Here is a 25,366-nt window from a genome sequence, read left to right on the forward strand (position 1 = left end):
TGTAGTACTGACATACTGTCTTGTCTCTGTCTGGTTGTAGTACTGACAGACTGTCTTGTCTGTCTGTCTGTCTGTCTGAGTGTAGTCCTGACCGACTGTCTTGTCTCTGTCTGTCTGTCTGGTTGTTGTCCTGACTGACTGTCTTGTGTCCGTCTGTCCGTCTGGTTGTAGTCCTGACAGACTGTCTTGTCTCTGTCTGTCTGTCTGTCTGTAGTCTTGACATACTGTCTTGTCTCTGTCTGGTTGTAGTCCTGACCGACTGTCTTGTTTCCTTCTGTCTGTCTGACTATAGTCCTGACCAACTGTCTTGTTTCCTTCTGTCTGTCTGGTTGTAGTCCTGACCAACTGTCTTGTTTCCTTCTGTCTGTCTGGTTGTAGTCCTGACCGACTGTCTTGTTTCCTTCTGTCTGTCTGATTGTAGTCTTGACCTACTGTCTTGTCTCTGTCTGTCTGTCTGGTTGTAGTAGTGACAGACTGTCTTGTCTCTGTCTGGTTGTAGTAGTGACAGACTGTCTTGTCTGTCTGTCTGGGTGTAGTCCTGACCGACTGTCTTGTCTCTGTCTGTCTTCCTGTCTGTCTGGTTGTAGTTCTGACCGACTGTCTTGTCTCTGTCTGTCTGTCTGGTTGTAGTCCTGCCCGACTGTCTTGTCTCTGTCTGTCTGTCTGGTTGTAGTCCTGACCGACTGTCTTGTTTCCTTCTGTCTGTCTGATTGTAGTCCTGACCGACTGTCTTGTTTCCTTCTGTCTGTCTGATTGTAGTCCTGACCGACTGTCTTGTTTCCTTCTGTCAGTCTGGTTGTAGTCCTGACCGACTGTCTCTGTCTGTCTGATTGTAGTCCTGACCGACTGTCTTGCCTCTGTCTGTCTGTCTGATTGTAGTCCTGACAGACTGTCTTGTCTCTGTCTGTCTGTCTGATTGTAGTCCTGACCGACTGTCTTGTCTCTGTCTGTCTGTCTGTCTGATTGTAGTCCTGGCCGACTGTCTTGCCTCTGTCTGTCTGTCTGATTGTAGTCCTGACAGACTGTCTTGTCTCTGTCTGTCTGTCTGATTGTAATCCTGACCGACTGTCTTGTCTCTGTCTGTCTGTCTGATTGTAGTCCTGACCGACTGTCTTGTCTCTGTCTGTCTGTCTGATTGTAGTCCTGACCGACTGTCTTGCCTCTGTCTGTCTGTCTGATTGTAGTCCTGACCGACTGTCTTGTCTCTGTCTGTCTGTCTGGTTGTAGTACTGACATACTGTCTTGTCTCTGTCTGGTTGTAGTACTGACAGACTGTCTTGTCTCTGTCTGTCTGTCTGGTTGTAGTCCTGACAGACTGTCTTGTCTCTGTCTGCCTGTCTGGTTGTAGTCCTGACAGACTGTCTTGTCTCTGTCTGTCTGTCTGATTGTAGTCCTGACCGACTGTCTTGTCTCTGTCTGTCTGGTTGTAGTACTGACAGACTGTCTTGTCTCTGTCTGTCTGTCTGGTTGTAGTCCTGACAGTCTGTATTGTGTCTGTCTGTATGTCGGTTGTCTGTCTGTCTGGTTGTACTACTGACAGACTGTCTTGTCTCTGTCTGTCTGTCTGGTTGTAGTCCTGACAGTCTGTATTGTGTCTGTCTGTATGTCCGGTTGTCTGTCTGTCTGGTTGTACTACTGACAGACTGTCTTGTCTCTGTCTGTCTGTCTGGTTGTAGTCCTGACATACTGTCTTGTTTCTGTCTGTCTGGTTGTAGTCCTGACAGACTGTCTTGTCTTTGTCTGTCTGTCTGTCTGTCTGGTTGTAGTCCTGACCGACTGTCTTGTCTTTGTCTTGTCTCCGTCTGTCTGTCTGGTTGTAGTCTTGACAGACTGTCTTGTCTCTGTCTGTCTGTCTGGTTGTAGTACTGACATACTGTCTTGTCTCTGTCTGGTTGTAGTTCTGACAGACTGTCTTGTCTCTGTCTGTCTGTCTGTCTGGTTGTAGTCTTGACAGACTGTCTTGTCTCTGTCTGTCTGTCTGGTTGTAGTACTGACATACTGTCTTGTCTCTGTCTGGTTGTAGTACTGACAGACTGTCTTGTCTGTCTGTCTGTCTGTCTGAGTGTAGTCCTGACCGACTGTCTTGTCTCTGTCTGTCTGTCTGGTTGTTGTCCAGACTGACTGTCTTGTGTCCGTCTGTCTGTCTGTTGTAGTCCTGACAGACTGTCTTGTCTCTGTCTGTCTGTCTGTCTGTAGTCTTGACATACTGTCTTGTCTCTGTCTGGTTGTAGTCCTGACCGACTGTCTTGTTTCCTTCTGTCTGTCTGACTATAGTCCTGACCAACTGTCTTGTTTCCTTCTGTCTGTCTGGTTGTAGTCCTGACCAACTGTCTTGTTTCCTTCTGTCTGTCTGGTTGTAGTCCTGACCGACTGTCTTGTTTCCTTCTGTCTGTCTGATTGTAGTCTTTTGACTGTCTTGTCTCTGTCTGTCTGTCTGGTTGTAGTAGTGACAGACTGTCTTGTCTCTGTCTGGTTGTAGTAGTGACAGACTGTCTTGTCTGTCTGTCTGGGTGTAGTCCTGACCGACTGTCTTGTCTCTGTCTGTCTTCCTGTCTGTCTGGTTGTAGTTCTGACCGACTGTCTTGTCTCTGTCTGTCTGTCTGGTTGTAGTCCTGCCCGACTGTCTTGTCTCTGTCTGTCTGTCTGGTTGTAGTCCTGACCGACTGTCTTGTTTCCTTCTGTCTGTCTGATTGTAGTCCTGACCGACTGTCTTGTTTCCTTCTGTCTGTCTGATTGTAGTCCTGACCGACTGTCTTGTTTCCTTCTGTCTGTCTGGTTGTAGTCCTGACCGACTGTCTCTGTCTGTCTGATTGTAGTCCTGACCGACTGTCTTGTCTGTCTGTCTGATTGTAGTCCTGACCGACTGTCTTGCCTCTGTCTGTCTGTCTGATTGTAGTCCTGACAGACTGTCTTGTCTCTGTCTGTCTGTCTGATTGTAGTCCTGACCGACTGTCTTGTCTCTGTCTGTCTGTCTGTCTGATTGTAGTCCTGACCGACTGTCTTGCCTCTGTCTGTCTGTCTGATTGTAGTCCTGACAGACTGTCTTGTCTGTCTGTCTGATTGTAATCCTGACCGACTGTCTTGTCTCTGTCTGTCTGTCTGATTGTAGTCCTGACCGACTGTCTTGTCTCTGTCTGTCTGTCTGATTGTAGTCCTGACCGACTGTCTTGCCTCTGTCTGTCTGTCTGATTGTAGTCCTGACCGACTGTCTTGCCTCTGTCTGTCTGTCTGATTGTAGTCCTGACCGACTGTCTTGTCTCTGTCTGTCTGTCTGTCTGTCTGTCTGTCTGTCTGGTTGTAGTCTTGACAGACTGTCTTGTCTCTGTCTGTCTGTCTGGTTGTAGTCCTGACAGACTGTCTTGTCTCTGTCTGTCTGTCTGGTTGTAGTACTGACAGACTGTCTTGTCTGTCTGTCTGGGTGTAGTCCTGACCGACTGTCTTGTCTCTTCTCTGTCTGTCTGTCTGTCTGGTTGTAGTTCTGACCGACTGTCTTGTCTCTGTCTGTCTGTCTGGTTGTAGTCCTGCCCGACTGTCTTGTCTCTGTCTGTCTGTCTGGTTGTAGTCCTGACCGACTGTCTTGTTTCCTTCTGTCTGTCTGATTGTAGTCCTGACCGACTGTCTTGTTTCCTTCTGTCTGTCTGGTTGTAGTCCTGACCAACTGTCTTGTTTCCTTCTGTCTGTCTGATTGTAGTCTTGACCTACTGTCTTGTCTCTGTCTGTCTGTCTGGTTGTAGTAGTGACAGACTGTCTTGTCTCTGTCTGGTTGTAGTAGTGACAGACTGTCTTGTCTGTCTGTCTGGGTGTAGTCCTGACCGACTGTCTTGTCTCTGTCTGTCTTCCTGTCTGTCTGGTTGTAGTTCTGACCAGACTGTCTTGTCTCTGTCTGTCTGTCTGGTTGTAGTCCTGCCCGACTGTCTTGTCTCTGTCTGTCTGTCTGGTTGTAGTCCTGACCGACTGTCTTGTTTCCTTCTGTCTGTCTGATTGTAGTCCTGACCGACTGTCTTGTTTCCTTCTGTCTGTCTGATTGTAGTCCTGACCGACTGTCTTGTCTCTGTCTGTCTGTCTGATTGTAGTCCTGACCGACTGTCTTGCCTCTGTCTGTCTGTCTGATTGTAGTCCTGACCAGACTGTCTTGTCTCTGTCTGTCTGTCTGATTGTAGTCCTGACCGACTGTCTTGCCTCTGTCTGTCTGTCTGATTGTAGTCCTGACAGACTGTCTTGTCTCTGTCTGTCTGCCTGATTGTAGTCCTGACCGACTGTCTTGTCTCTGTCTGTCTGTCTGATTGTAGTCCTGACCGACTGTCTTGCCTCTGTCTGTCTGATTGTAGTCCTGACAGACTGTCTTGTCTCTGTCTGTCTGATTGTAGTCCTGACCGACTGTCTTGTCTCTGTCTGTCTGTCTGATTGTAGTCCTGACCGACTGTCTTGTCTCTGTCTGTCTGTCTGTCTGATTGTAGTCCTGACCGACTGTCTTGCCTCTGTCTGTCTGTCTGTCTGTCTGATTGTAGTCCTGACCGACTGTCTTGCCTCTGTCTGTCTGTCTGATTGTAGTCCTGACAGACTGTCTTGTCTCTGTCTGTCTGTCTGGTTGTAGTACTGACAGACTGTCTTGTCTGTCTGTCTGGGTGTAGTCCTGACCGACTGTCTTGTCTCTGTCTGTCTGTCTGTCTGGTTGTAGTTCTGACCGACTGTCTTGTCTCTGTCTGTCTGTCTGGTTGTAGTCCTGCCCGACTGTCTTGTCTCTGTCTGTCTGTCTGGTTGTAGTCCTGCCCGACTGTCTTGTCTCTGTCTGTCTGTCTGGTTATAGTCCTGACCGACTGTCTTGTTTCCTTCTGTCTGTGTGATTGTTGTCCTGCCCGACTGTCTTGTCTCTGTCTGTCTGTCTGGTTGTAGTCCTGCCCGACTGTCTTGTCTGTCTGTCTGGTTATAGTCCTGACCGACTGTCTTGTTTCCTTCTGTCTGTCTGATTGTAGTCTTGACCGACTGTCTTGTTTCCTTCTGTCTGTCTGATTGTAGTCTTGACCTACTGTCTTGTCTCTGTCTGTCTGTCTGATTGTAGTCCTGACCGACTGTCTTGTCTGTCTGTCTGGGTGTAGTCCTGACCGACTGTCTTGTCTCTGTCTGTCTGGTTGTAGTCTTGACCTACTGTCTTGTCTCTGTCTGTCTGTCTGATTGTAGTCCTGACCGACTGTCTTGTCTGTCTGTCTGATTGTAGTCCTGACCGACTGTCTTGTCTCTGTCTGTCTGGTTGTAGTACTGACAGACTGTCTTGTCTCTGTCTGTCTGGTTGTAGTCCTGACCGACTGTCTTGTCTGTCTGTCTGGGTGTAGTCCTGACCGACTGTCTTGTCTCTGTCTGTCTGGTTGTAGTACTGACCGACTGTCTTGTCTCTGTCTGTCTGTCTGGTTGTAGTCCTGACCGACTGTCTTGTCTGTCTGTCTGGTTGTAGTCCTGACAGACTGTCTTGTCTCTGTCTGTCTGGTTGTAGTCCTGACCGACTGTCTTGTCTCTGTCTGTCTGTCTGGTTGTAGTCCTGACCGACTGTCTTGTCTCTGTCTGTCTGTCTGTCTGATTGTAGTCCTGACCGACTGTCTTGTCTCTGTCTGTCTGGTTGTAGTCCTGACAGACTGTCTTGTCTCTGTCTGTCTGTATGTCTGACTGTCTTGTCTGTCTGTCTGGGTGTAGTCCTGACCGACTGTCTTGTCTGTCTGTCTGGTTGTAGTCCTGACGACTGTCTTGTCTCTGTCTGTCTGTCTGGTTGTAGTCCTGACCGACTGTCTTGTCTGTCTGTCTGGTTGTAGTCCTGACAGACTGTCTTGTCTCTGTCTGTCTGGTTGTAGTCCTGACCGACTGTCTTGTCTCTGTCTGTCTGTCTGGTTGTAGTCCTGACCGACTGTCTTGCCTCTGTCTGTCTGTCTGGTTGTAGTACTGACAGACTGTCTTGTCTCTGTCTGTCTGATTGTATTCCTGACCGACTGTCTTGTTTCCTTCTGTCTCTCCTTTCCCTTTTCTCTGTTCCTTTGAGCTGTTTGTTTGTCCGTCTGGTCTGTCTGTCTGTCTGTCTGTTATCTCTCTGTCTGTATATATTCTGTGGAGAATAGGGGAACTAGTTCTGACAGTTCGTCTGTCTTGTCTCTGTCTGTCTGTATTCTGTGGAGAATACAGAACTAGTTCTGCAGTTTGTCTGTCTGCTATCTCTCTGTCTGTATGTATTCCTGGAGAATAGAGAACTAGTTCTCAGTTTGTCTGTCTGTCTGTCTGTCTGTATGTATTCTGTGGAGAATACAGAACTAGTTCTGCAGTTTGTCTGTCTATCTCTGTCTGTCTGTATATATTCTGTGGAGAATAGGGGAACTAGTTCTGCAGTTTGTCTGTCTGCTATCTCTCTGTCTGTATGTATTCTGTGGAGAATAGAGGAACTAGTTCTGCAGTTTGTCTGTCTGCTATCTCTCTGTCTGTATGTATTCTGTGGAGAATAGAGGAACTAGTTCTGCAGTTTGTCTGTCTGCTATCTCTCTGTCTGTATGTATTCTGTGGAGACTAGAGGAACTAGTTCTGCAGCTTAACTCTTGGAGTTGTTAAGTGTTTGAGTTTCAGAAGCTTCCAGAAGAACATTCAGCACATTCCATACTGCTACTGCAGTCAATTAGACACACGCCCGTGAACATACACACTCGCACGCACGCACGCACACACAAACACAATTAAATCAACCACATAGACTACACTCTAAAGACAGTACATTGGTAAAGTATTCAGACCCCTTGACTTTTAACACATTTTGTTTTACGTTACAGCCTTATTCTACACACAATACCCCATAATGACATCACAATACCCCATAATGACATCACAATACCCCATAATGACATCACAATACCCCATAATGCCATCTCAATACCCCATAATGCCATCTCAATACCCCATAATGCCATCTCAATACCCCATAATGCCATCTCAATACCCCTTAATGCCATCACAATACCCCATAATGCCATCTCAATACCCCATAATGCCATCTCAATACCCCATAATGCCATCACAATACCCCATAATGCCATCACAATACCCCATAATGACATCACAATACCCCATAATGCCATCACAATACCCCATAATGACATCACAATACCCCATAATGGCATAGATTAATGACATCACATTTTTGTTTAATGACATTAGATAATGCCATCACAATACCCCATAATGCCATCTCAATACCCCATAATGCCATCACAATACCCCTTAATGACATCACAATACCCCATAATGACATCTCATCCCCATAATGCCATCTCAATACCCCATAATGCCATCACAATCCCCTTAATGACATCTCAATACCCCATAATGACATAAATGATCTTAATGACATCACAATACTCCCTTAATGACATCTCAATACCCCTTAATGACATCAATACCCCTTAATGACATCACAATCCCCATAATGACATCACAATCCCCATAATGACATCACAATATCCCATAATGACATCACAATACCCCATAATGACATCACAATACCCCATAATGACATCTCAATACCCCATAATGACATCACAATACCCCTAAATGACATCACAATACCCCATAATGACATCCAATACCCCATAATGACATCACAATACCTCCAAATGACATCACAATACCCCATAATGACATCTCAATACCCCATAATGCCATCACAATCCCTTAATGACATCACAATACCCTATAATGACATCACAGAGCATAATGCCATCTCAATACCCCATAATGCCATCTCAATACCCCATAATGCAGAGCTTCTCTCTCTCCAGCTGTTCTCTCAATACCCCATAATGCCATCACAATACCCCTTAATGACATCTCAATACCCCATAATGCCATCACGCTGTAATGACATCACAATCCCCATAATGACATCAAATACCCCATAATGCCATCTCAATACCCCATAATGCCATCTCAATACCCCATAATGCCATCACAATACCCCTTAATGACATCTCAATACCCCATAATGACATCACAATACCCCTTAATGACATCACAATACCCCATAATGACATCACAGCTACCCCTTAATGACATCACAATACCCCTTAATGACATCTCCCACCCCATAATGACATCACAATACCCCTTAATGACATCACAATCCCCTTAATGACATCTCAATACCCCTTAATGACATCACAATACCCCTAAATGACATTCAATACCCCATAATGACATCACAATACCCCATAATGACATCCTAAATCCCATAATGACATCACAATACCCCATAATGACATCACAATACCCCATAATGACATCACAATACCCCATAATGACATCTCAATCCCCATAATGACATCACAATACCCCATAATGCCATCTCAATAGCCCTTAATGACATCACAATACCCCTTAATGACATCACAATCCCCTTAATGACATCACCCCCATAATGACATCACACCTCCTAAATGACATCTCAATACCCCTTAATGACATCTCATCCCTTAATGACATCACAATCCTAAATGACATCACAATACCCCTTAATGACATCACAATCCGCTGTAATGACATCTCAATACCCCTAAATGACATCACAATACCCCTTAATGACATCACAATCCCATAATGACATCACAATACCCCTTAATGACATCAGACCCCTTAATGACATCACAATGTCCTCTGACATCACCACCTCCATAATTAGATTGATGAGAAACATTTTTGTTTAATCCATGTTAGAAAGGCTCTCATCCCAGAATGTGAAACATGGAAGGAGTCCTAAATGATCTGAATACTGTCCTCGAATCCCCACCTCCTAAATGATCAGAGCTTATCTCTCTCCGCTGTCCTCTCATCTCCACCTCCTAAATGATTCTCTCTCTCCACTGTCCTCTCATCCCCACCTCCTAAATGATCAGAGCTTCTCTCTCTCCGCTGTCCTCTCATCCCCACCTCCTAAATGATCAGAGCTTCTCTCTCTCCACTGTCCTCTCATCCCCACCTCCTAAATGATCAGAGCTTTCTCTCTCCGCTGTCCTCTCATCCCCACCTCCTAAATGATCAGAGCTCTCTCTCTCCGCTGTCCTCTCATCCCCACCTCCTAAATGATCAGAGCTTCTCTCTCTCCGCTGTCCTCTCATCCCCACCTCCTAAATGATCAGAGCTTCTCTCTCTCCACTCCCCTCTCATCCTCCACCTCCTAAATCCCTCCCACTTCTCTCTCTGCTGTCTCTCATTCTCCCTCCCCCTTCTCTCTCTCCGCTGTTTCTCTTCTCTCTCTCTCTTCTCTCTCTCTCCCCCTCTCTCCCTCCCCTTCTCTCTCTCCGCTGTTCTCTTCACTCTCCCTCCCACCTCCCTCCGCTTCTCTTCTCTCTCTCCGCTGTTCTCTTCTCTCTCCCTCTCCCCTTCTCTCTCTCCACTGTTCTCTCTCTCTCCCTCCCCCCTTCTCTCTCTCTCCCCTTCTCTCTCTCCCCTGTCCTCTCATCCCCACCTCCTAAATGATCAGAGCTTCTCTCTCTCCGCTGTTCTCTTCTCTCTCCCTCCCCCTTCTCTCTCTCCGCTGTTCTCTTCTCTCTCTCCACTGTTCTCTTCTCTCTCTCCACTGTTCTCTTCTCTCTCTCCGCTGTCCTCTCATCCCCACCTCCTAAATGATCAGAGCTTCTCTCTCTCCACTGTCCTCTCATCCCCACCTCCTAAATGATCAGAGCTTCTCTCTCCGCTGTCCTCTCATCCCCACCTCCTAAATGATCAGAGCTTCTCTCTCTCCGCTGCTCTCTTCTCTCTCTCCACTGTTCTCTTCTCTCTCCCTCCCCCTTCTCTCTCTCCACTGTTTTCTTCTCTCTCCCTCCCCCTTCTCTCTCTCTCCGCTGTTCTCTTCTCTCTCCCTCCCCCTTCTCTCTCTCCGCTGTTCTCTTCTCTCTCTCCGCTGTTCTCTTCTCTCTCCCTCCCACTTCTCTCCCTCCGCTGCTCTCTTCTCTCTCTCTCCACTGTTCTCTTCTCTCTCCCTCCCCCTTCTCTCTCTCCACTGTTTTCTTCTCTCTCCCTCCCCCTTCTCTCTCTCTCCGCTGTTCTCTTCTCTCTCCCTCCCCCCTTCTCTCTCTCCGCTGTTCTCTTCTCTCTCTCCGCTGTTCTCTTCTCTCTCCCTCCCACTTCTCTCTCCGCTGTTCTCTTCTCTGAGTTTGAGTTTATTTTTATTTTTACAGGGACAGTGCACATTAATCAACGTTTCAGTAAAAGTGTCGGTTTTAGCCAGCCGGCTAATTTTCAACCGCAGTCCCTGGGCAGGTTATTAAAACAATTACAATATAGACAATAGCAACATAGAACAAGCAAGACATAGCAACATAGGACCAAGACGTAGCATACAGACAGAGCAACATAGAGCAAAAAGCAGCAAGACAATTTTCATAAAAGCAACCAAGTGTTTCCACACCTCACAAGTTACAGACAACAGACAACATGGAAAGCGGCAACACACAGCTAGGGACCATGTTCACAAATCTGATTGACCTTTAGCCATGTTTCAAGCATTTTGTGAAAGTGTGATATGTGGTGCAGTTATGTGTGTCTGATGGCAGTGTATTCCAGACATGGGAAGCTCTCACAGAGAATGCAGATTTACTAAAGGTGCTTTTCCTTAGGGGAACTATACAGTGGCTCTCATGGCAGACCTTGTGATCTGCTGCCATATGTAATGGGTTTTCTGTTTCAAAAATATTGAGTGGAGGGGGAGCCAGGCCATTAAGGATCTTGAATACAAGACATGCGTCGGTGTATTGCACAAGATTTTCCCAACTCAAGAGCTCATGCTTTCTAAGGATGTGACAATGATGATGGCTATTGGGCTTCCTATCAAGCACTTTGAGAGCCTGTTTGTAGACAGACTGAATAGGTTTTAATGTTGTACAGCAAGCTTGGGCCCAACTAGTCAAGCAGTATGTTAAGTGGGGGAGTATCATAGAGTTGAAGACAGTTTTGCTACCTCTGTAGTCAAACAATTAGTATAAATCGGAAAGAGCTAGGTTGAATTTAGTTATTTGAATTACTTTTTTCACATGCTTTTTAAAAGAGAGGTTGGAGTCAGAGATATGATGCTGGTAGACGGAAAATCAGATACCACTGGATCTTCTCCCCTGACCCATGACATCTGGCTCAGTCAGAGATCATGCTGTAGACGGAGAACATGAGTTTTTTTGACTGGATCATAGTCACTGAGCCACCCTGACCCCTGACCATTCAGTAGTGATACATGCTTGGTAGACGGATGACAGAGCTGTATCACTGGATCATTTGAACAGCTGTTCTCTTCTCTCTCCCTCCCCACCCTCCCTCCCCCCCTGACCCCTGACCCTCTCAGTCAGAGATACATGCTGGTAGACGGAGACAGAGCTGTGACTGGATCATCTCAGGTACCCTGACCCCTGACCCCTGACCCTCTCAGTCAGAGATACATGCTGGTAGACTCTTTCAGAGCTGTTCTGACTGGATCATCAGGTTCCCTCTCCCCTCCCCCTTCCTCTCTCAGCTGATCTCATGCTGATAGACGGAGACAGAGCTGTGACTGGATCATACAGGTCTCCCTGACCCTCTCAGTCTCTCTCTGACTGGATTCTGGTACCCTCCCCCTGATGACTGGATCATACAGGTACCATGACCCCTGACCCTCTCAGTCAGAGATACATGCTGATAGACGGAGACAGAGCTGTGACTGGATCATCCCAGGTACCCTGACTCCCTGACCCTCTCAGTCAGAGATCCCATGCTGGTCTCCGCTGAGACAGAGCTGTGACTGGATCATACAGGTTCCTTCTGACCCCTGACCCTCTCTCTCAGAGATACATGCTGGTAGACAGAGCTGTGACTGGATCTCTCTCAGGTACCCTGACCCCTGACCCTCTCAGTCCAGAGATACATGCTCTCTAGACGGAGACGAGCTCTGACTGGATCATCTCAGGTCTCCATCTGACCCCTCCCCCCTCTCAGTCCACTGCTCTCCCTCCCCCTTCTCAGAGCTGTGGCTGTTCTGGATCTACAGGTCCCCTTTCTCCCCCCTGACCCTCTCCAGTCTAGTTTTAGACTGGGGACATCCTTTGGTAAACGGATTACAGGGCATTGCTCCTCCTGGATCATAGAGAGACTAACACCACTGACACCCAGACTTAAGTTTCAGTCAGAGATTTTTTAAAGATGCTGATAAAGACGGATATAATGCTTTTATATAGTAATCATTTTAGTTACCCTGACCCCATTGACCCCTCAGTCAGAGATACATGCTGGAGTAGACTGCAGGGTGGCTGTTGACTGTGATCTGCAACAGGTTATAACCCATGGACCCCTGACCCTCTCAGTCAGAGATACATGCTGGTAGACGGAGACAGTGTTCTCTGTCCTCTGACTGACCCTCTGCGATCATAGTGAAGGAGTAGACCCTGACCCCTGACCCTCTCAGTCAGAGATACATGCTGGTAGACAGAGCTGTGACTGGATCATACAGGTACCCTGACCCCTGACCCTCTCAGTCAGAGATACATGCTGGTAGACGGAGACAGAGCTGTGACTGGATCATACAGGTACCATGACCCCTGACCCTGTATGTTCTCTCTCCTCAGCTTCACGTGGTCGGCGTCTCGTCTGGACCGGAACCTGATCACGGTTCTGAGCGGTCAGGCAGTAGAGACATTCGACAAACAGTTCCGTGACCTCTACATGACCTCTAGGGGTGTGTCCCTCGCCAAGGTTCCGCTGGAGGAGGAGCCTATCCCTGACCTCACCCCCATCGCCACCCCCGCCCCCGTCTCCGCAGCCGTTGCTAGGAAACTAATCAACCCTAAATACGCCCTAGTTACGTCACAGGCTAAAGCTAACAATGCTAGCCCAGCTAGCTCTGCTAACGACTCTAGCAACAAGAACTCCACTACCCAAAATCCACTGGGACGGGTTCTAAAGCCTGCCAGAGAGCCGGTGGAGGCCCCGCCCCTCCACCCAGGACTAGCCAATCTGGAGAAGGCGTACCTGATCCCATACCTGCCCACCTGGCCGGAGCCAGACCCACCCCGCGACGTGATTGGCTTCATCAACGTGAGAGACGCGTCCCGCCCCCAACAGGTTTGTTACTCTCTACTGTTACCCTTTCTCCTCACCCTAACCCTCTCTCCTCACCCTAACCCTCTCTCCTCACCCTAACCCTTTCTCCTCACCCTCTCTCCTCACCCTAACCCTCCTTCTAACCCTTTCTCCTCACCCTAACTCTCCTCACCCTAACCCTCTCTCCTCACCCTAACCCTTTCTCCTCACCCTCTCTCCTCACCCTAACCCTTTCTCCTCACCCTCACCCTTTCTCCTCACCCTAACCCTCTCTCCTCACCCCAACCCTCTCTCCTCACCCTAACCCTCTCTCCTCACCCTAACCCTCTCTCCTCACCCTAACCCCTCTCCTCACCCTAACCCCTCTCCTCACCCTAACCCTCTCTCCTCACCCTAACCCTCTCCTCCTCACCCTAACCCTTTCTCCTCACCCTAACCCTTTCTCCTCACCCTAACCCTCTCCTCACCCTAACCCTTTCTCCTCACCCTAACCCTCTCTCCTCACCCTAACCCTCTCTCCTCACCCTAACCCTCTCTCCTCACCCTAACCCTTTCCTCACCCTCTCTCCTCACCCTAACCCCTCTCCTCACCCTAACCCTCTCTCCTCACCCTAATCACCCTCTCTCCTCACCCTAACCCTTTCCTCCTCTAACCCTCTCTCCTCACCCTAACCCTTTCTCCTCACCCTAACCCTTTCTCCTCACCCTCTCTCCTCACCCTAACCCTCTCTCCTCACCCTAACCCTTTCTCACCCTCACCCTCTCTCCTCACCCTAACCCTTTCTCCTCACCCTAACCCTCTCTCCTCACCCTAACCCTCTCTCCTCACCCTAACCCTTTCTCCTCACCCTAACCCTTTCTCCTCACCCTCTCTCCTCACCCTAACCCTTTCTCCTCACCCCAACCCTCTCTCCTCACCCTAACCCCTCTCTCCTCACCCTAACCCTTTTCCTCACCCTAACCCTTTCTCCTCACCCTAACCCTTTCTCCTCACCCTAACCCTTTCTCCTCACCCTAACCCTTTCTCCTCACCCTAACCCTTTCTCCTCACCCTAACCCTCTCTCCTCACCCTAACCCTCTCTCCTCACCCTAACCCTTTCTCCTCACCCTAACCCTTTCTCCTCACCCTAACCCTTTCTCCTCACCCTAACCCTTTCTCCTCACCCTCTCTCCTCACCCTAACCCTTTCTCCTCACCCTAACCCTTTCTCCTCACCCTAACCCTTTCTCCTCACCCTAACCCTCTCTCCTCACCCTAACCCTCTCTCCTCACCCTAACCCTTTCTCCTCACCCTAACACTCTCTCCTCACCCTAACCCTCTCTCCTCACCCTAACCCTTTTCTCCTCACCCTAACCCTTTCTCCTCACCCTAACCCTTTCTCCTCACCCTCTCTCCTCACCCTAACCCTTTCTCCTCACCCTAACCCTCTCTCCTCACCCTAACCCTTTCTCCTCACCCTAACCCCTCTCTCCTCACCCTAACCCTTTCTCCTCACCCTAACACTCTCTCCTCACCCTAACCCTCTCTCCTCACCCTCTCTCCTCACCCTAACCCTTTCTCCTCACCCTAACCCTTTCTCCTCACCCCAACACCTTCTCCTCACCCCAACCCTTTCTCCTCACCCTAACCCTTTCTCCTCACCCTCTCTCCTCACCCTAACCCTTTCTCCTCACCCTAACCCTTTCTCCTCACCCTAACCCTTTCTCCTCACCCTCTTTCTCCTCACCCTAACCCTTTCTCCTAACCCTCTCTCCTCACCCTAACCCTTTCTCCTCACCCTAACCCTTTCTCCTCACCCCCTCTCTCCTCACCCTAACCCTTTCTCCTCACCCTAACCCTTTCTCCTCACCCTAACCCTCTCTCCTCACCCTAACCCTCTCTCCTCACCCTAACCCTTTCTCCTCACCCTAACCCCTCTCTCTCCTCACCCTAACCCTTTCTCCTCACCCTAACCCTCTCTCCTCACCCTAACCCTCTCTCCTCACCCTAACCCTTTCTCCTCACCCTCTCTCCTCACCCTAACCCTTTCTCCTCACCCTAACCCTTTCTCCTCCTCTAACCTTTCTCCTCACCCTAACCCTTTCTCCTCACCCTCTCTCCTCACCCTAACCCTTTCTCCTCACCCTCTCTCCTCACCCTAACCCTCTCTCCTCACCCTAACCCTTTCTCCTCACCCTAACCCTTTCTCCTCACCCTCCTCTCTCCTCACCCTAACCCTTTCTCCTCACCCCTCCTTTCTCCTCACCCTCTCTCCTCACCCTAACCCTCTCTCCTCACCCTAACCCTTTCTCCTCACCCTAACCCTTTCTCCTCACCCTAACCTTTTCTCCTCACCCTAACCCTTTCTCCTCACCCTAACCCTTTCTCCTCACCCCAACCCTCTCTCCTCACCCTAACCCTTTCTCCTCACCCTAACCCTTCTCCTCACCCCAACCCTTTCTCCTCACCCTAACCCTCTCTCCTCACCCTAACCCTCTCTCCTCACCCTAACCCTCTCTCCTCACCCTAACCCTTTCTCCTCACCCTAACCCTTTCTCCTCACCCTCTCTCCTCACCCTAACCCTCTCTCCTCACCCTAACCCTCTCTCCTCACCCTAACCCTCTCTCCTCACCCTAACCCTCTCTCCTCACCCCTCTCCTCACCCTAACCCTCTCTCCTCACCCTAACCCTCTCTCCTCACCCTAACCTTTCTTTCTCCCTCACCCTAACCCTCTCCTCACCCTAACCCTCTCTCCTCACCCTAACCCTCTCTCCTCACCCTAACCCTTTCTCCTCACCCCTCTCCTCACCCTAACCCTCTCTCCTCACCCTAACCCTCTCTCCTCACCCTAACCCTCTCTCCTCACCCTAACCCTCTCTCCTCACCCTCTCTCCTCACCCTAACCCTTTCTCCTCACCCTAACCCTTTCTCCTCACCCTCTCTCCTCACCCTAACCCTCTCTCCTCACCCTAACCCTCTCTCCTCACCCTAACCCTTTCTCCTCACCCTCTCTCCTCACCCTAACCCTCTCTCCTCACCCTAACCCTTTCTCCTCACCCTAACCCTTTCTCCTCACCCTAACCCTTTCTCCTCACCCTCCTCACCCTAACCCTTTCTCCTCACCCTAACCCTTTCTCCTCACCCTAACCCCTTCTCCTCACCCTAACCCTTTCTCCTCACCCTAACCCTTTCTCCTCACCCTAACCCTCTCTCCTCACCCTAACCCTCTCTCCTCACCCTAACCCTCTCTCCTCACCCTAACCCTCTCTCCTCACCCTAACCCTTTCTCCTCACCCTAACCCTCTCTCCTCACCCTAACCCTCTCTCCTCACCCTAACCCTCTCTCCTCACCCTAACCCTTTCTCCTCACCCTAACCCTTTCTCCTCACTCCTCACCCTAACCCTTTCTCCTCACCCTAACCCTTTCTCCTCACCCTAACCCTTTCTCCTCACCCTAACCCTTCTCTCCTCACCCTAACCCTTTCTCCTCACCCTAACCCTTTCTCCTCACCCTAACCCTCTCTCCTCACCCTAACCCTTTCTCCTCACCCTAACCCTCTCTCCTCACCCTAACCCTTTCTCCTCACCCTAACCCTTTCTCCTCACCCTCTCTCCTCACCCTAACCCTTTCCCCTCACCCTAACCCTCTCTCCTCACCCTAACCCTTTCTCCTCACCCTAACCCTCTCCTCACCCTCACCCTCTCTCCTCACCCTAACCCTCTCTCCTCACCCTAACCCTCTCTCCTCACCCTAACCCTTTCTCCTCACCCTCTCTCCTCACCCTAACCCTCTCTCCTCACCCTAACCCTCTCTCCTCACCCTAACCCTCTCTCCTCACCCTAACCCTTTCTCCTCACCCTCTCTCCTCACCCTAACCCTTTCTCCTCACCCTAACCCTTTCTCCTCACCCCAACCCTTTCTCCTCACCCCAACCCTTTCTCCTCACCCCAACCCTTTCTCCTCACCCTAACCTTTCTCCTCTCTCCTCACCCTAACCCTCTCTCCTCACCCCAACCCTTTCTCCTCACCCTAACCCTTTCTCCTCACCCTAACCCTTTCTCCTCACCCTCTCTCCTCACCCTAACCCTTTCTCCTCACCCTAACCCTTTCTCCTCACCCAACCCTTTCTCCTCACCCCAACCCTTTCTCCTCACCCCAACCCTTTCTCCTCACCCTAACCCCCTCACCCTCTCCTCACCCTAACCCTTTCTCCTCACCCTAACCCTTTCTCCTCACCCTAACCCTTTCTCCTCACCCTAACCCTCTCTCCTCACCCTAACCCTTTCTCCTCACCCTAACCCTTTCTCCTCACCCTAACCCTTTCTCCTCACCCTCTCTCCTCACCCTAACCCTTTCTCCTCACCCTAACCCTCTCTCCTCACCCTAACCCTTTCTCCTCACCCTAACCCTTTCTCCTCACCCTAACCCTTTCTCCTCACCCTAACCCTTTCTCCTCACCCTAACCCTTTCTCCTCACCCTAACCCTTTCTCCTCACCCCTAACCCTCTCTCCTCACCCCTAACCCTTTCTCCTCACCCTAACCCTCTCTCCTCACCCTAACCCTTTCTCCTCACCCTAACCCTCTCTCCTCACCCTAACCCTCTCTCCTCACCCTAACCCTCTCTCCTCACCCTAACCCTTTCCCCTCACCCTCTCTCCTCACCCTAACCCTCTCTCCTCACCCTAACCCTCTCTCCTCACCCTAACCCTCTTCCTCACCCTAACCCTCTCTCCTCACCCTAACCCTCTCTCCTCACCCTAACCCTCTCTCCTCACCCTAACCCTCTCTCCTCACCCTAACCCTTTCTCCTCACCCTAACCCTTTCTCCTCACCCCAACCCTTTCTCCTCACCCTCTCTCCTCACCCTAACCCTCTCTCCTCACCCTAACCCTTTCTCCTCACCCCTAACCCTCTCTCCTCACCCTAACCCTTTCTCCTCACCCTAACCCTCTCTCCTCACCCTAACCCTTTCTCCTCACCCTAACCCTTTCTCCTCACCCTAACCCTTTCTCCTCACCCTAACCCTTTCTCCTCACCCTAACCCTTTCTCCTCACCCTAACCCTTTCTCCTCTCCCCTAACCCTTTCTCCTCACCCTCTCTCCTCACCCTAACCCTTTCTCCTCACCCTAACCCTTCTCTCCTCACCCCTAACCCTTTCTCCTCACCCTAACCCTTTCTCCTCACCCTAACCCTTTCTCCTCACCCTAACCCTCTCTCCTCACCCTAACCCTCTCTCCTCACCCTAACCCTTTCCCTCACCCTCTCTCCTCACCCTAACCCTTCTCCTCACCCTAACCCTTTCTCCTCACCCTAACCCTTTTCTCACCCTCACCCTCTCTCCTCACCCTAACCCTTTCTCCTCACCCTAACCCTTTCTCCTCACCCTAACCCTTTCTCACCCTAACCCTTTCTCCTCACCCTAACCCTTTCTCCTCACCCTAACCCTCTCTCCTCACCCTAACCCTCTCTCCTCACCCTAACCCTCCTTCTCCTCACCCTAACCCTCTCTCCTCACCCTAACCCTTTCTCCTCACCCTAACCCTTTCTCCTCACCCAACCCTTTCTCCTCACCCCAACCCTTTCTCCTCACCCCAACCCTTTCTCCTCACCCTAACCCCTCTCTCCTCACCCTAACCCTCTCTCCTCACCCCAACCCTTTCTCCTCACCCTAACCCTTTCTCCTCACCCTAACCCTTTCTCCTCACCCTCTCTCCTCACCCTAACCCTTTCTCCTCACCCTAACCCTTTCTCCTCACCCTAACCCTTTCTCCTCACCCCAACCCTTTCTCCTCACCCCAACCCTTTCTCCTCACCCTAACCCTCTCTCCTCACCCCAACCCTTTCTCCTCACCCTAACCCTTTCTCCTCACCCTAACCCTTTCTCCTCACCCTAACCCTCTCTCCTCACCCCAACCCTTTCTCCTCACCCTAACCCTTTCTCCTCACCCTAACCCTTTCTCCTCACCCTCTCTCCTCACCCTAACCCTTTCTCCTCACCCTAACCCTCTCTCCTCACCCTAACCCTTTCTCCTCACCCTAACCCTTTCTCCTCACCCTCTTTCTCCTCACCCTAACCCTTTCTCCTCACCCTAACCCTTCTCTCCTCACCCAACCCTCTCTCCTCACCCTAACCCTTTCTCCTCACCCCAACCCTCTCTCCTCACCCTAACCCTTTCTCCTCACCCTCTCTCCTCACCCTAACCCTCTCTCCTCACCCTAACCCTCTCTCCTCACCCTAACCCTTTCTCCTCACCCTCTCTCCTCACCCTAACCCTAACCCTCTCCTCACCCTAACCCTCACTCCTCACCCTAACCCTTTCTCCTCACCCTAACCCTTTCTCCTCACCCTAACCCTCTCTCCTCACCCTAACCCTCTCTCCTCACCCTAACCCTCTCTCCTCACCCTAACCCTTTCTCCTCACCCTAACCCTTTCTCCTCACCCCAACCCTTTCTCCTCACCCTCTCTCCTCACCCTAACCCTTTCTCCTCACCCTAACCCTTTCTCCTCACCCCAACCCTTTCTCCTCACCCCAACCCTTTCTCCTCACCCTAACCCTTTCTCCTCACCCTAACCCTTTCTCCTCACCCTCTCTCCTCACCCTAACCCTTTCTCCTCACCCTAACCCTTTCTCCTCACCCCAACCCTTTCTCCTCACCCCAACCCTTTCTCCTCACCCCAACCCTTTCTCCTCACCCTAACCCTCTCTCCTCACCCCAACCCTTTCTCCTCACCCTAACCCTTTCTCCTCACCCTAACCCTTTCTCCTCACCCTAACCCTTTCTCCTCACCCTAACCCTTTCTCCTCACCCTAACCCTTTTCACCCTAACCCTCTCTCCTAACCCTTTCTCCTCACCCCAACCCTTTCTCCTCACCCCAACCCTTCTCCTCACCCTAACCCTTTCTCTTCACCCCAACCCTTTCTCTCACCCTCACTCCTCACCCTTTCTCTAACACATGCAACATGTGTAGGACCTGACTGATAATGTTTCTGACTGTTAACAGGTCCACCTCCAGAGAAGTCAACAGTTTGAGACCAGCCAGGCCATCAGGTTCAGCTCTCCCTTCAGCCTGCCTGAGAACCCCCTACCTGAGACTGCTACTCTACGGAATACACAGCACGACAAACACACAGCTGATACGCAGAACCCTGATACACAGAACCCTGATATCCATGATACACAGAACCCTGATACCCCTGATACACAGAACCCTGATACCCCTGATACACAGAACCCTGATACACAGAACCCTGATACCCCTGATACACAGAACCCTGATACACAGAACCCTGATACACAGAACCCTGATACACAGAACCCTGATACACAGAACCCTGATACCCCTGATACACAGAACCCTGATACACAGAACCCTGATACCCCTGATACACAGAACCCTGATACCCCTGATACACAGAACCCTGATACACAGAACCCTGATACACAGAACCCTGATACACAGAACCCTGATACACAGAACCCTGATACCCCTGATACACAGAACCCTGATACACAGAACCCTGATACACAGAACCCTGATACTCAGAACCCTGATACACAGAACCCTGATACACAGAACCCTGATGCCCCTGACATAAACCCCTCCGCCCCTCCAGTCCCTAAACCTCGCACCCTGCAGCTCCTCATTAGCCCTGCCCATTCTCACCAGCCTGGCCACCCACAGGTCAGCCTGGTCCCCAGGACCGAAAGCCAATCAGGGACACCGCCTGCCTCCATCAGCCAATCGGAAACACTGATGGATACCAAGTCCCGCCATGGGCAGAGAGACGAGAAAGAGGAGGAGGAAGGGTTTGAGGAGGAGTGGCTAGAGGAGGAAGAGTGGCTGGAGGAGGGGCTAGAGGGGAGGCGGGGCAGCAGTAGTCATGACGATAATGGCAGCACCACGGCGCTATGTGACCAGACAGCCAATAACACATCGGCTGACGACTTATACTACGAGTGCAACGAATCAGACCCCACAGAATCCTCGCCGGTGGCCAATGGGTTAACAGCAGAGTTGGGCCGGGTTGGCGAGGGTCATCGTCATGGAAATGGGGTCAATGTGATGGCAAGGTTCTCCCAGAGCATGCTGGACCTTCGGCCTCACAGCCAATCAGATGACAGGGGAGTTCTAATGAGCCAATCACAGGACCGAAGGGGTCAACAGACACGCCCTCAGCCACACAGACACATTGGACAGGTGAGACACCGTGGTTGAATAACCCTCACTAGGAGAGGACCAGATTAGACCTAGGGGTCAACAGACACATCAGACAGGTGAGACACCGTGGTGTAATAACCCTCTCTAGGAGAGGACCAGATTAGACCTAGGGGTCAACAGACAGGTGAGACACCGTGGTTGAATAACCCTCACTAGGAGAGGACCAGATTAGACCTAGGGGTTAACAGACAGGTGAGACACCGTGGTTGAATAACCCTCACTAGGAGAGGACCAGATTAGACCTAGGGGTCAACAGACAGGTGAGACACCGTGGTTGAATAACCCTCACTAGGAGAGGACCAGATTAGACCTAGGGGTCAACAGACAGGTGAGACACCGTGGTTGAATAACCCTCACTAGGAGAGGACCAGATTAGACCTAGGGGTCAACAGACAGGTGAGACACCGTGGTTGAATAACCCTCACTAGGAGAGGACCAGATTAGACCTAGGGGTCAACAGACAGGTGAGACACCGTGGTGTAATAACCCTCACTAGGAGAGGACCAGATTAGACCTAGGGGTCAACAGACAGGTGAGACACCGTGGTGTAATAACCCTCACTAGGAGAGGACCAGATTAGACCTAGGGGTCAACAGACAGGTGAGACACCGTGGTGTAATAACCCTCACTAGGAGAGGACCAGATTAGACCTAGGGGTCAACAAGGTTAGGGTCAGGACACATGTCCGGGCCATGCAGCCAGAGAGTTGATACAGTGGGTTAGGGTCAGGACACATGTCCGGGCCATGCAGCCAGAGAGTTGATACAGTGGGTTAGGGTCAGGACACATGTCCGGGCCATGCAGCCAGAGTTGATACAGTGGGTTAGGGTCAGGACACATGTCCGGGCCATGCAGCCAGAGTTGATACAGTGGGTTAGGGTCAGGACACATGTCCGGGCCATGCAGCCAGAGTTGATACAGTGGGTTAGGGTCAGGACACATGTCCGGGCCATGCAGCCAGAGTTGATACAGTGCATTTGGAATGTATTCAGACCCCAAGTCATTTTGTTACGTTAAAGACTTATTCTATAATGCATTACATTGATTTTACCTCAACAATCTTCACACAATACCCCATAATGACAACGCAAAACATTTTTAGACATTTTTGCAAATTTATTTAAAAAATGGAAGTATCACGTAAGTATTCAAGTATTCAGAGTTGATATGTCCGGTTGATGAAGAGTTGATATGTCCGGTTGATATGTCCGGTTAATGAAGAGTTGATATGTCCGGTTAATGAAGAGTTGATATGTCTGGTTGATGAAGAGTTGATATGTCTGGTTAATGAAGAGTTGATATGTCTGGTTGGTGAAGAGTTGATATGTCCGGTTAATGAAGAGTTGATATGTCTGCTTGATGAAGAGTTGATATGTCCGGTTAATGAAGAGTTGATATGTCTGGTTGATGAAGAGTTGATATGTCCGGTTGATATGTCCGGTTAATGAAGAGTTGATATGTCCGGTTAATGAAGAGTTGATATGTCTGGTTAATGAAGAGTTGATATGTTCTGTTAATGAAGCGTTGATATGTCTGGTTGATGAAGAGTTGATATGTCTGGTTAATGAAGAGTTGATATGTCTGGTTAATGAAGAGTTGATATGTCTGGTTAATGAAGAGTTGATATGTCTGGTTAATGAAGAGTTGATATGTCTGGTTAATGAAGAGTTGATATGTCTGGTTAATGAAGAGTTGATATGTCTGGTTAATGAAGAGTTGATATGTCTGCTTGATGAAGAGTTGATATGTCTGGTTAATGAAGAGTTGATATGTCTGGTTGATGAAGAGTTGATATGTCTGGTTAATGAAGAGTTGATATGTCTGGTTAATGAAGAGTTGATATGTCTGGTTAATGAAGAGTTGATATGTCTGGTTAATGAAGAGTTGATATGTCTGGTTAATGAAGAGTTGATATGTCTGGTTGATATGAGTTAATGAAGGTTGATATGTCTGGTTAATGAAGAGTTGATATGTCTGGTTAATGAAGAGTTGATATGTCTGGTTGATGAAGAGTTGATATGTCTGGTTGATATGTCTGGTTGATGAAGAGTTGATATGTCTGGTTAATGAAGAGTTGATATGTCTGGTTTGATGATATGTCTGGTTAATGAAGAGTTGATATGTCTGGTTAATGAGGGGTTGATATGTCTGGTTAATGAAGAGTTGATATGTCTGGTTGATGAAGAGTTGATATGTCTGGTTAATGAAGAGTTGATATGTCTGGTTAATGAAGAGTTGATATGTCTGGTTAATGAAGAGTTGATATGTCTGGTTAATGAAGAGTTGATATGTCTGGTTAATGAGTTGATATGTCTGGTTGATGAAGAGTTGATATGTCTGGTTGATGAAGAGTTGATATGTCTGGTTGATATGTCTGGTTGATGAAGAGTTGATATGTCTGGTTAATGAAGAGTTGATATGTCTGGTTGATGAAGAGTTGATATGTCTGGTTGATGAAGAGTTGATATGTCTGGTTGATGAAGAGTTGATATGTCTGGTTGATGAAGAGTTGATATGTCTGGTTGATGAAGTTGATATGTTGATATATGTCTGGTTAATGAAGAGTTGATATGTCTGGTTGATGAAGAGTTGATATGTCTGGTTAATGAAGAGTTGATATGTCTGGTTGATGAAGAGTTGATATGTCTGGTTGATGAAGAGTTGATATGTCTGTTAATGAGTTGATATGTCTGGTTAATGAAGAGTTGATATGTCTGGTTAATGAAGAGTTGATATGTCTGGTTGATGAAGAGTTGATATGTCTGGTTGATGATGATAGTTGATATGTCTGGTTGATGATGAGTTGATATGTCTGGTTAATGAAGAGTTGATATGTCTGGTTAATGAAGAGTTGATATGTCTGGTTAATGAAGAGTTGATATGTCTGGTTGATGAAGAGTTGATATGTCTGGTTGATGAAGAGTTGATATGTCTGTTTGATATGTCTGGTTAATGAAGAGTTGATATGTCTGGTTAATGAAATGATATGTCTGGTTGATATGTCTGGTTAATGAAGAGTTGATATGTCTGGTTAATGAAGAGTTGATATGTCTGGTTGGTTGATGAAGAGTTGATATGTCTGGTTGATGAAGAGTTGATATGTCTGGTTAATGAAGAGTTGATATGTCTGGTTAATGAAGAGTTGATATGTCTGGTTAATGAAGAGTTGATATGTCTGGTTAATGAAGAGTTGATATGTCTGGTTGATGAAGAGTTGATATGTCTGGTTGATGAAGAGTTGATATGTCTGGTTGATGAAGAGTTGATATGTCTGTTTGAGTTGATATGTCTGGTTAATGAAGAGTTGATATGTCTGGTTAATGAAGAGTTGATATGTCTGGTTAATGAAGAGTTGATATGTCTGGTTAATGAAGAGTTGATATGTCTGGTTGATGAAGAGTTGATATGTCTGGTTGATGAAGAGTTGATATGTCTGGTTAATGAAGAGTTGATATGTCTGGTTGATATGTCTGGTTGATGAAGAGTTGATATGTCTGGTTGATGAAGAGTTGATATGTCTGGTTAATGAAGAGTTGATATGTCTGGTTGATGAAGAGTTGATATGTCTGGTTAATGAAGAGTTGATATGTCTGGTTAATGAAGAGTTGATATGTCTGGTTAATGAAGAGTTGATATGTCTGGTTGATGAAGAGTTGATATGTCTGGTTGATGAAGAGTTGATATGAGTTTGATATGTCTGGTTAATGAAGAGTTGATATGTCTGGTTAATGAAGAGTTGATATGTCTGGTTAATGAAGAGTTGATATGTCTGGTTGATGAAGAGTTGATATGTCTGGTTAATGAAGAGTTGATATGTCTGGTTGATGAAGAGTTGATATGTCGGTTAATGGTTAATGAAGAGTTGATATGTCTGGTTAATGAAGAGTTGATATGTCTGGTTAATGAAGAGTTGATATGTCTGGTTGATATGTCTGGTTAATGAAGAGTTGATATGTCTGGTTAATGAAGTGTTGATATGTCTGGTTAATGAAGAGTTGATATGTCTGGTTAATGAAGAGTTGATATGTCTGGTTGATGAAGAGTTGATATGTCTGGTTGATGAAGAGTTGATATGTCTGG

At 48.7% G+C, this 25,366-nt stretch overlaps 1 protein-coding gene across 1 annotated transcript in view; it reads left to right on the top strand.

Moving 5' to 3' along the window:
• Positions 1-25,366, top strand: part of LOC135535927 (protein FAM83G-like) — a 61,300-nt gene that overhangs the window by 12,042 nt on the left and 23,892 nt on the right. Inside the window, 3 exon segments of the mRNA XM_064962330.1 lie at positions 12,473-12,563; positions 12,603-13,098; positions 20,069-21,265. Coding sequence (XP_064818402.1) covers positions 12,473-12,563; positions 12,603-13,098; positions 20,069-21,265 — 1,784 coding nt within the window.

Source organism: Oncorhynchus masou, unplaced genomic scaffold (assembly GCF_036934945.1).
Source record: "Oncorhynchus masou masou isolate Uvic2021 unplaced genomic scaffold, UVic_Omas_1.1 unplaced_scaffold_532, whole genome shotgun sequence".
Lineage (NCBI taxonomy): Eukaryota > Metazoa > Chordata > Actinopteri > Salmoniformes > Salmonidae > Oncorhynchus > Oncorhynchus masou.